The 12,258-nt window shown below is 32.9% G+C and overlaps 1 protein-coding gene and 1 long non-coding RNA gene across 2 annotated transcripts in view; one reads left to right on the top strand and one right to left on the bottom strand.

The window, feature by feature from the left end:
- Nucleotides 1-200: 200 nt before the first annotated feature.
- The window catches only part of LOC139974204 (uncharacterized), a 34,429-nt gene continuing 22,371 nt past the window's right edge, over nucleotides 201-12,258 (bottom strand). The window contains exons 2-3 of the long non-coding RNA XR_011795421.1: nucleotides 2,370-2,621; nucleotides 201-1,965 (exon numbers count right to left, since the gene is read on the bottom strand). This is a non-coding gene — a long non-coding RNA (uncharacterized lncRNA). The remainder of the gene's footprint in view (nucleotides 1,966-2,369; nucleotides 2,622-12,258) is intronic.
- Nucleotides 5,995-12,027, top strand: LOC139974528 (fibrinogen C domain-containing protein 1-like). Its single transcript, XM_071981740.1, has 6 exons — nucleotides 5,995-6,050; nucleotides 7,395-7,463; nucleotides 8,986-9,054; nucleotides 9,686-9,976; nucleotides 10,435-10,702; nucleotides 11,105-12,027. Exons 4-6 carry the CDS (start codon nucleotides 9,707-9,709, stop codon nucleotides 11,371-11,373), a joined length of 807 nt encoding a protein of 268 aa, XP_071837841.1. The 5' UTR covers nucleotides 5,995-6,050; nucleotides 7,395-7,463; nucleotides 8,986-9,054; nucleotides 9,686-9,706; the 3' UTR covers nucleotides 11,374-12,027.

The raw sequence follows: 12,258 nt of genomic DNA, 5'->3' as shown, positions 1-12,258 counted from the left end.
GAAATTCTACTACTTTAACCTGGATAAAACTACTTCATTCGTTTAGTGCTTTTCAGTAGGCTTAACAGATTGAAAAAAATTGGAGCATTTCCAGCAGCAGCAAATTAAGATGATGAAAGCAGAAAATCCGAAAAAGAAGGGAACCAATTGAGTTATGTGTAAACATCTTTCAAAGAGAACAATTTTATTGAACCTCTTCTTCAACAAAAACAATTTCAATACTAAAGTTCATTGTCATTCACGGTTTTTAGAGGTATTTTATGCACAGATATAGTAAATTAAGATTCTGCATTCTGTCACATCATAATTTGGCATTAATTTTAATTCTCTATAAATGCCTCCTTTGTCTTCCAGCTTATACCTTGAAAATATGTTTGGTGACCGAACTAGCACATTAAACGAACATGTGGTATTGAAAGTATGGCATAATCTAGCTTCCTATTATGGCACCTTACCTATGTACACATAATCTCTCCTTCAACAAGTATTTTCGAATCATAATTAGTCGTTTCCTTAACGATGATACACTAATTCAAAAATAATTCAAAATGTTTTAATAAAAGTCTTATATATTTCGAGTAGAAATTCATAATAACAGAGAATACAAAGCAATGTGATGCCAAACCTTGTTGGTTTTATTTTGGGATTATCGCATAACAGTGAAGGTAACCAGCTTTTATCAAAAAGTTTTAATCCACATTACGAGATGAAAGAAGTTCCTTGTAAAATGTCTGGTTTGGGAAGAAATGAAGTTCCAACCCTCATTCTCCTGTCATGATGTGGTCTTATGGAAAGGAACCTTGAGTAATAAGCCTATCTTTTCACTTCTTCATAATCTTAGCTTCTAGTGTTTTATGTTATGTAATATAACCTGATTATTAAGTTTATTGAATGTTCTTTAAGATTAATCGTCACAATCTTCTCCCCTCCTCTTCTTTGCTCCTAGCAATAAGACATCCAGCAAGCCAAGGTTTTAATGATCCGCGGGTGTTGTGACTTCACTAACTGTTAGTAGAGCCTCACAGTGTTTTCATTTTCATATACTGCTACAACAGAACAGTTGTAATCGAGTGTAATCATTTGATGAAAAACATATACTTGTATCCTAAGGTTCACCGTAGATTCAATTCAACATAAAACCATAGCAAGCATTGAACCACCAGCCGCCGGGAATGTCTTTCATTACTAGCACAACTTTGTAAAGCTATGTCATTGTCCTGATATATCTCGATGGTAATCCATGTAGTCATATTCTATTTGATATAACAGAAAGCTATAATAAGTATGTTTTAAAATCATGACAATACTTTTGTCAAACGTACCAAATTATCTTTTTATAGTTAGCTAGGTAATGTGAGACACATACATAGTATGTTGAATACTATTTTTTTAAATACCATTGTTAATATTCCACATATTAAGTGAACACAAGGTACAGACATTGTGTCTAAGGCTTCGGTTACCCTCTTCAAGAATGAAGGTAACAATTATTGGCCTAAACCTATGATTGTGTAACTGCCGATGCTTTGTTTAAGCATTTACAGATAAGTAATTCACCTTCTCTCTCTTCCACAAATCCTAAGCGGACCTGATACATACACTGCAACTTAAAAAACAAGTAACTATACGTCTTACATTCAGTCAACAAAATCAGACTAAATTGAACTTGTCCAGTGGTTTTGGCTTTCCGAGGAACAACACGTACCGAAGCTCACTGTGTAACTTTCAATAGTTATTTCGTATTTCGTTGTCTTGGAACTAATTCGAAACCGATTGAATTGAGGATATGCACTGCCATCGTTGGTTTTGTTGAACCAAATATCAATTCTTAGTTGTTGATCTGTCTGAGCTGATATGACATGCAATATCTCATTTCCAAGCCTGAAACTAGAATCGAGATCACCAAATCCATCCCTTTAGTTATTCCAAGTCTCGAGAAATGAAATAGAAGAAGTCTCTATAATGCTGTAGAAATAATTGCAACCATCATAATGAGAGTAACAACAGAGAATCGTTACTTGTAGTTTCACCACTTCAGTTAGTTTCTAACATTTGTAAGTTCAATTAAACCTAGGGTACTTCAGCATATTGGAAGAATGTATGTTGTGAGCGGTAACGCTATCGGTTGGCTAATAGAACATAATCTGATTGAGAGATGAAACTAAGCTATCAAATATGTAAACATGTTACTGTTTAGTCAAATAAAGTAAGTTACAATAGTGTCTTACCATTTGAACGTTATATTATATAGATATGTGAGAAGGCCAGGCGGTAGGGCATTCACGTATGTCTATCTATTTCTTAAAATCGTATCTCCAATTGTGAACTGGAGTAATTCTAGACTTAATGGTATACATTTTTTAAATCACCTGTTTTAGGCATCCTTGTTGTTGACAACAAACTCTTGATTCGCGTTGTCCTTTCATCAGTTGATGGTAATATTCGCATTCCATCTGTTGAGTGCGCCGCAGTTGTTGATCGGTCACTGATATCCGTTTCCAACGTTCCTTTTGTTGGTGTTGACGTTTTACCGGTTGACATAAATGATCGCATTTCATCAGTAGAGGGCGTTCACGTTGATTTGAATCCACCCAGTGTTGCTTCCTTTTTTATTCTCTCATCTGTAAACAGAAATGATCAGTGTCAGATGTTGTTCTTTTGTTCTAATGCATGTTAACTTTTTAAATCCTATACATTAATATCTAAGAAAACATGTAACCTACCTCGTCTAACTGTCAGAGATATAGAATTAGAAATATTCGAATGAATGTTTGGATAGCAAATTGCATATAGACTTAAAACTAACCAGCTTGATGCGGTTTTACTTCACCTTGTGTTGATATTTCCCCCAAGGTATATGTCATGATTGAGGTAGTGTATTATTATAGTATTTGGGACTCATCAATGGTAGTTGTAAAATAATGTAGTCATTATAATGAATGAATTTGTTAAAATTAGTTTGATCCATGTAACGATGATATGCAACCTAACAACAAATAAAATTAATTCAAGTATTTCTTTAACGAATTGTGCTTTTCCAAATTAATCTTCAAACCTTTCAACTAGGACGTAAAGGTGAACTTAACTTTATGTCAGTGACTCTGCCTAGAAAGAATTAGTTATAATTAAAATATTATCTAAATTTAGTACTCGCATGTAATGCTCCTAATATAAAACCCAGCAAGGAAAACTCATATCGGGCATTTCTTGTGACTTATTACCATTCGTTAACGTATATAAAAACACTAAACATAAGTAAATAAAATTTGTTTACACGATAAAAATATAAAAAGTAAGCTTTATATGTCAGTAAGTCTGTTTAGAGAAACAGATAACAGAACATCGAATGCCACTAAAAAATTAAGTGGTTCGTTTGAACCGAAAATATGCATATATAAATTGTATTCTAAAACAAATTTGTTTGATACCTTTTCTTTCTCTTCCATTTGGGCCATGACCTATAGAGCTTATTGCCAAATAGGGTTCATATCTAGAGAAGCTGGTAGTAAATGTATCGTCATTATAACTTTCCATAACAAACAAAGTGTTTCACAATGATTCAGTTACTTCAGAATTCATATAAAAAATATTAATAAAACAAAACACGTTTTCTTAAATCACGATCCCCAAAATCACAAATTTAAGACATGATAAAAATTAATGAATTCAATTATAAAGAAATAGGTCTGTTTATTGATTATATATCATAGATTTTTAATATTGTGTCTTTGCGTATAATTCTGTAGAAGTAGGCTTCATATTGAATTCCAAACGACGTCAATATCCTTCGATCAATAGCACGGCTGTTTCCGTTTTCTTTTTTGCTTTTGTAGAATATTAACATTAATAATAATGCTGAACATGAATCACGTGATCGGTTGTGTATTCCCCCAGACTTCGGTATCTGCGTAGCGACACGAGGGTTTTCAAAGTAACTGAGAACATTGATGAGCTTGACAAGGAATTATCCAGAACAAATCTTAGTTTCTACTAAACATTGATAAAAGAAGATGAGTGCAATTCAGATTTCGTGTATCTTTCATTGCTTCCTTCTTGGTATTTGCATTTATTCTTCGATGGCGGGAAGCGTTGGTAAGTAGAGTACGGAAAGTAGATCTAACATTTCATCTCATTACTTAGACGTTTTGAATTTAAAGAAAAAGCATGAATCAGCAAACTCGGATCAGTTATTATACTTGTAGCAAATATTTGTTATGCAACTGTATCTTATGATTTCAGCATTTTTCAAGTGCACAAAACGACACTCAATTAAAGATGCCGTTATACCTTGTGGTGGTAACTGTAGCAATCAAATGGAGCTAATACCGAGAACCGGTAAGTAACAGTTGCTATTAAGGTAATCTAAGAAGTTATAAATGTAGACAAGTAATACATGTATCAAAATAAAATCTGATTTTTCTTTCACTGCAAAAAGAACAGTGATTTCATTTAAAGCTTTATTTACATGTTATATTCAAGCGTATATGTCATATGCATAATAGTAATTTGAATGAACTGTTTGGTGAATATATAGAGAACGCCGAAATAACTGAAAATTAGTTAAACGCTTTGCTAATTCATGTAAAGTTATAGTGATGATGTATTTACAACCATCCTCTCTAAATATAAACTTTATTTGACATTCAACCCTCTGAGTACTGGCCCAAAGGGAAAGAAAGAAAACTAACCAAGACATCAAATAAATCTGTTTTAGAAGGAAATGTATATATGCATATTTTCCACTTAATTTTTTTTTATGGCAGCAGATGTTCAGTTATCTGTTTCTTTACCCAGACTCACTGATATAGAAGATAGAATACTAGATAGACGACTAAAAATTACTCACCAGTATTGTTGCCGGACGAACTTTTCTACAGCATGTTCATATAAAATATTGTAGTAGATGGAGGTCGGAGCAAATTAACTTTACTCTTTTTTTCTTTCGTTACTGAAAATTACTGAAATGTTCCAAGTGTTCACAATTATTTATATTCAAGTAAGGAAGAAATAATTTTACACTCGATTACAGATTCGACATCATCCAAGTCGACTTTTTAGTCCTCAACAAAATCAATAACCACAGCAGGTTGGAAGTTAGTTTTATAATACGCTGTGCAAATCATATATATCAAAAGCGGTGGTCTGTTATCAGAGCTACGTATTTCGGGGATTTGTTGATGTTCTGCAGAATAGTTCCTATTGACTCTTCAATTTGACCAATGTTGAGTATTTTACAGCAATCTTAGTAATACATCATATCCAAGCTATTATCAGTAGGATACAGCCGATACTCTTATATAGCGAAGATAAATTAACATTTCACCATGTGTAAAGCATATATTCTTGTTAATATTGTAACGTGCTGGTACTGCTTGATAGTGCATCCGTTAGAAATGATATATTCATCAGCTTCATTGGTAGAGTTTCCATTCAAAGAATGAAAGGGAAAAAACATCAAATTTATTCTGAAAATATCCGATTCACTGTAAGCATTTAGCTAGACGACAGAAAATAAATTTAGAATCAGTCTTTATTCACGAGTAACTGGCTATATTAATTTTTTTTCCTTTTTGTTCAACTATTCGAAGACCATTTTCTTAGTACTATGATTATTGTTAGATTGACCGATGCATTTGTATATAGGCCTTTAGCTTTGGTATCATGTTTCTGGAAAAATATCATTTACCATACCAAACTGTTTTAGTAGTTTTATAATATCAGCATAGTCTCTTCTCGCTTATTGTTTTAAACTGTTATTTTACCAAACTTTTGTTTTATATAATTTCTTTTTCCGACTGTGGAAAAAGCTAGTCAGAGGGGTTTGATCGGAAGGAATCTATATGTCCGTCTCCCCATCAGGACTCTCGAGTTAAATCCTAACAATATAAAATCATTCTTAAGGTTTACTCTCAATATTTTCTTGGTAAATAAATTCACCATTTATTTTAACGAAATGCTCTTTTCATATTCTTGACTGTTAGGACGAATGTCGACGGATAATTTTCTGCAATCCACGAGTTCACCGGTAACCACATCAATAACTACAGAAGGTATGGATATAAAACTCACTTTTTATATATTATTGTGTAAACAAACTTGATTTACTTCCGTTTAATGTTGTAATATAATTTAACGCATGGTAATAAGTCAAACGAAATGCCCGCTATGAGTTCCCGTTGCCGGGTTTTATATCAGGAGTATTGCATGGGAATACTAAATGTAGTAATATAGTTAGTTTAATTCTTCTAGGCAGAGTCACTGACATAAACTTGAGTTAATCTTTACGTCCTACATTAAATGTTTGAAGAATAATATGGACAACATTATTTGCTTTCATGTATCGTTATGTTAACAAATGGTAATGAGTCAAACGAAATGCTCGAAATAATTGTTTTTGTTTTTAGGTTGCATATCATTACTGCATGTATCGAAGACTGATTTTAACAAATTCATTAGTTATAATGACTATATTATTTTAAAACTACAATTGATGAATCCAAAATACAAGTATGATACACTATATTACTCATAACATATACCGTGGCGAAAATATCAACACAACGTAAAGTAAGAACGCAACAAGCTGATAAGTATTAAGAATATGTACTTTGCTATCGAAACATTCTACGGAAAATTTCTCGGCATACATCAGAGAACCCGTTTTTTTAAGAAAAGTGTCAACTTGACTTTTCACTTCCCTTCAGAGTGATGTATTTCTCCGTGAGATAAAACCTTACTACTCATTGTGGGAATAATGAAAAATAACAGTTACGCATATTTTTAAAATCCCGCTAATCAAAATTATGAGTGCATTCCTTGGATTTCTAGCAAAGCAGGCGGTGGACATTAAATGTGCATGGTAGACTTACGTGGACATACGTCTCTCAGTCTAGTGAAGCTTCACGAGAATATGCGCATGTATTGAGATGATAAATCGCATGAAATGCGAATCCCGATTATTTCATTGCCTGGTCCGGATAAACTTTTGGGGGATACCTCGTATTTTATATTGAAATATTATGGTTGTTACCGATGGACTATATATATTGTAGGTAAAACCATCCAAGCAGTTGATTAAGTTTGAAATTGGAGTTCCTTGCAATTCTATTTGTATATTTGTATATATGTATTGTGTGTAATTGAAAGCGGAAGTCCTTGCTAATCTATTTGAGTAACTTGTATATATGTATTGTATGTAAATGAAAGTGGAAGCCTTTGTTTATCTTCTATCATTATTTCGTGTCTAAATGCGATTGCATAATACAACTTATATAAAGAAGATTTTGTTTTAGTCGAGTTTCTATAACTCGTACCTCATTTGAATGAATTATAGATGTTTTTGTTTGACAATTAACATGATAGTTTATTCTTCAATCAAATATGTTTGTTTTTAGAAGACAGTCAAAACAATGGTATGTTTGATGAGACTTCTCCAGAGGTGTCTTCTATGATGTCAAACACAGGTAGGTTTTTCTTAAATTAAATTAAGTAAGACTGTTTTAAACTCAACTAAAGTCTATAATAAAGAGTTGTGCATTTATACTTCACAATTGGAAAGTTTGTAAAATATTTGTGTGTGAGTAAACACTTAAGTATACATTTCTTCCGAATGTTCGGACAGGTATCTGCTACGTAACGAAAAAAAACTATCTGTTAAATGTATTTTCCTTCTAAAATATCGTACTGGAATTTGTAGATATAATTATTTCTATTAAAAAATGGTGTTAAGCTTTACTTAATCTTCGAGAAATGATGGATAAAATCAATTCAGTCACGTATTAATTACTTAAACAAACAAAAAAGTTGTTTAAATTGATAGTATCATCAGACGCTTTGGTCACTTACATTGGAACATTGGCACAATTTATTAACAGTTGCAGTTTTGATAAACGTGTAAGGCTGTTGCAGTAGTGCCGAGACAGTTTCTCAGTATATGATAACTCGCTCATTCTTCTTTCAAAAAAAAAAGGAAATTTGTAGTTTCATCATAGAGCAATAACAAATTAACATGTTGATTGATTTCGACAATGTTTATGATGTCGACCATTTTTATGATTACGACCGTGTTTAAGCTTTTCTACATCATACAAGTATTGATTTATTTGATTTTTTTTTGCAGGAGTGTAGGAAATGTAATAGATTTGTCTACATTTACGTGTCAGCGTTTCACGGCGGTGCTGACAGTGACAAGTCAGTTATGAAACGTATATAACACTATGCATTATTCTTAACGTAGATCAGAATACTATTATTCTGAATTTAAAACAAGATGGCAGAATCCAAATATTGACATTTTCTTAATATACAACATATGCAATGTGGTAATGGAATGCAACGAAAAGCAGAAAACTGTCATTTAAATATATAACAAAACAAAATCAAAAATCTCTTTTAAGATGAACAAAATAAAAACTTTTAATTTGAACGATTTGCAACATGTATTTGACTAACCGAATTGCTGTTTTGCAAACAAAAAATCGAAGCAGTTGTTGTCTACAAGAGATAATACAAAATTTTCATAGTGGGTACGAGAGGCACCTTCAATACAATGTTCCGTTGGGTATCCGTATATAAGTTACTCTAATTTAATGGATTTTTAATGGATTTATGTATATATATATATATATATATATATATATATATATATATATATATATATATATATATATATATATATATATATATATATGTATGTATGTATGTATGTATATACTGTTTTAGTAGTTTTATAAAATCAGCATAGTCTCTTCTCGCTTATTGTATTAAACTGTTATTTAACCAAACTTTTGTTTTATATCAGTTCTTTAACCGACTGTGGAAAAAAGTTAGTCAGATAGGTTTAATCGGAAGGAATCGTCCGCTTCCCCATCAGGACTCTCAACTTACATCCTTACATTATGAAATGATATTTTACCATTGTTTTCTTGGTAAATTAATTCACCGTTTGTTTTAAGATAATGCTAGTTTTATATTCTTGACTGTTAGGACGAATGTCGACTGGCAACTTCCTGCAATCCACGAGTTCACCGATAACCACAGCAATAACAACAGAAGGTATGGCCATAGCTACACACATCTTACATTTCCTACTCGATAAAAAATTATCGACATAAACATTTTTTTTAATTTCAGACTATGGCATAATTTCTGTATTCATTGTTCTGCTTCGTTCTCCTCTGTTATGTAAGACTCAAATTAAGCAACTTTGCATAAGATAAGTTTAAAGAGCTATGAGAAAAATGTCCTGTAAAATAAGCATATACAAAAGGAAAGTAAGTTCAATTGATAAGCATATATGGGATGAATTTTGGTAGATAATTCCTTAAACTCAGAACTGCAGAAATTAACTCTATTGTCGATAGCCTAAGTATATGGTACCATATTTTTTTTACTGATAAGAAGTATCGTCGTGATAAATCTTGAGTTGGATATCATGTGCGGTTGACGGAAGGGGACTGGAGAGAATAATAAATCCAGCATATAATAATTTAAGCATATTGCTCCGCAGAGCCAATCAAATGTGAAGCCAAGAACTTTCCAAGTAATACTCTATCTACGCCCGGCCTGACTTAATCGAACACCTGTGCATATTTCTGGACGGACTAAATAAAGGTCATATGAAAGACAATTCCTTAAAGTTATATATATAGCTAATTAACATTTATTCTCTTTTCTCTGTATTAAGAATGGCGGATCGTACGTGACCATGGACTGCACGGAAACATGCTCATGTGAGAATAACGTTCTTGCATGCATAAACTATACATGCAGTGAACATGCGATGTGCCAAAACTATAAAGGAAATATGTCGTGCGAATGCAACGTGAACTATATGGGAAATGGGACAGTATGTAAACGTGTACAGGATTGCCAAGATCTTTACGACAACGGCGTAATCAGTGAAGGTTTTCACTTGATATACCCGCTTACATGGCAAGGAGAACCTTTCGAAGCGTATTGCAAAGACGGATGGACTGTAAGAAGACTTTCATTTAGTTCATGTCCATGCTAGTTGTCGTTTTATGTAAGAGAAATAACATGTACCATACCACACATTGTACTTCTATACTACGCCCCTGAAATTTACTACGTGGGACTAATTAACCTACGTACTTCAACATTAAAGAACAGAGTGTTGAAGAACAAGTATTATTTTGTTTTTGTTGTGCTAAACATAATTTAATTGAAGTGAAACTATATATTTTTAAGGAGCAGAAATAAACTTTGATTATATGGCTGGGCTGCAAATATCCACTTAGATATATGAGGGGAGAGTGTCTTTTCTGTTAATATATAGACCATTCATATATTCCATAAAAACATCACAGAAGTACTTTTCTTGACTAATCTGGTTTCAAGTGGACCGTGAATACTTCCTTAATGAGCCTCAACTAACTGATATAAACCTATTTTTGTTTTGCTGTTATTGTTTAGTTTTTTCAGCTCCGCGTCGATAACAATGGTTTTTACGAAAACTGGGATCGTTACAGATCTGGCTTATATAGACGCGGAACTATTTCACATTGGCTTGGAAACGACCGATTAGCCAACTTAACTGCTCAACGGAACTACACAATGAGAATGGAATTTAAAAAACGGAGTAATAACATTACCCACTATCTTCAGTATGATCTCTTTCGAATTGGTTCAGAAGTCAACAACTATGCAATAGAAGAGCTCGGCAGTTATACAGGCAGCTTGGGTGAGTAAAACATGTTTATCGTAGCCTATAATGCAATGCACAGTTTATGCCATGAACGATATTTGTAAACCTACATGATAGAGTGTGGAACCTGGTTTATTGTGGTAACTGATCGACTGGCACTTTCGATATTTAAGGAGCATTAGCATCGTATAAGACAAAACCGTCAATTTTATCAAAATTTCTCAAAATCTTCATCGTCATCATTGTCGCCATCGTTATCTTCGTCATCTTCGTTGTCGTCTTCGTCTTCAATTTTCATTTCATCTTCATTGTCATCACCATCGTCACAGTAGACGATGATGAGAGTTATTTTAGTTTCGATTTTTCTTGAGAAAAAAAGTAAATTTAGAAGAAAGATGTTTTTTTTGCTGGTTACGTTTTCCTTCTCATTGTACACAGAATATGACTACATGGGATATCATCGTGGTAGTGAATTTTCAACACATGACTCTGACAACGATAACGATACATCACAAGATTGCGTGAATGATCATCATCTCGGTGGCTGGTGGTACAATGGGTATAATGATGAATTGACATGTACTACAGCGAATTTCAATGGAAATTTTGGCTATGGCTGGGATTATGGAGTGTGCATTTACGACAGAGAACGAATGATTTCTGACTGCGATATTGCTACAACTGAAATGAAAATCAAACCTCTCTGAATTATACGTCCATCAATACGTGTACACGTATTGAATCACGTGATTTGTTGATTGAGGCAATTCTTCGTTGCAAAAGGTGACAAATAGGTCACAAAACATTTAAACCAACCAGCATTAAGCCACTGCCCGAATCTATGAATAAGTTATTAAGCCCAAAAAAATTTTCAGGACTTTGCAAATCAAATTAAATGTAGTAATAAATGTGACAAAAACATGATATTATATATCTGCTCTCAACAATACACATCGTGCTTAATAATTCTTTATCATTATAATCATCCTCTAGGTCTTCATGTCTGTATAAGTTAGCTTTGACACTAAATATCCATTATGTATACACTACTCAACGTCGAGGCAGTTAGTCTATGGACAGAATAAAAACGAACGGAACAGTTTAACCAGAGGGATTTACTAAGGATGTCATACATGGTATTAATATCACCTAACGGCTTATGCAGTGTAATGGATATAAGAGTACATGCTGAGGGTGAATATAGAATCACGCCATACGTCATCAATAAATAATAAAGTTATTTAGTATGTTATAGTGTAGTATCAGCATGTCAGATATTTATCCCAACTTGCTCTCACCTTCAAGTGCCCTCTATTCTCTGTTCAAATTGGTATAATGGCTCAACTTTGTTGCTTGCAATATCAACTGATTGGTTGGTTAACACATTAGTAATAATAAAATTCATAATTAACCGTTTAGAATGATCAATTAGTCAATGAGTGACTAAATCATGAACACACAATTGCAATATCTATTTCAAGTTTGGTGTTGTAGAAAAAAGAGAAGCCAGGGATATAGTTATCTAAAAACGCATCGTTTCTACACAATTTAGTGTAGACTACAAGCTAAGCCAATTCAGGTACGATGACATC

This window comes from Apostichopus japonicus, chromosome 9 (assembly GCF_037975245.1).
Source record: "Apostichopus japonicus isolate 1M-3 chromosome 9, ASM3797524v1, whole genome shotgun sequence".
Taxonomy (NCBI): Eukaryota; Metazoa; Echinodermata; class Holothuroidea; order Aspidochirotida; family Stichopodidae; genus Apostichopus; species Apostichopus japonicus.
The sequence above is the reverse complement of the archived record's forward strand: the minus strand, read 5'-3'. Positions and strand labels throughout refer to the sequence as shown.

What these genes read in the sequence shown, in the direction of transcription:
- LOC139974528 (XM_071981740.1), top strand. Translation starts at nt 9,707, where the DNA reads ATGGACTGCACGGAAACATGCTCATGTGAGAATAACGTTCTTGCATGC. An exon ending in ATTGCAAAGACGGATGGACT is followed by an intron (nt 9,977 to 10,434) that starts GTAAGAAGACTT and finishes GTTATTGTTTAG; the next exon opens with TTTTTTCAGCTCCGCGTCGA. An exon ending in CAGTTATACAGGCAGCTTGG is followed by an intron (nt 10,703 to 11,104) that starts GTGAGTAAAACA and finishes CATTGTACACAG; the next exon opens with AATATGACTACATGGGATAT.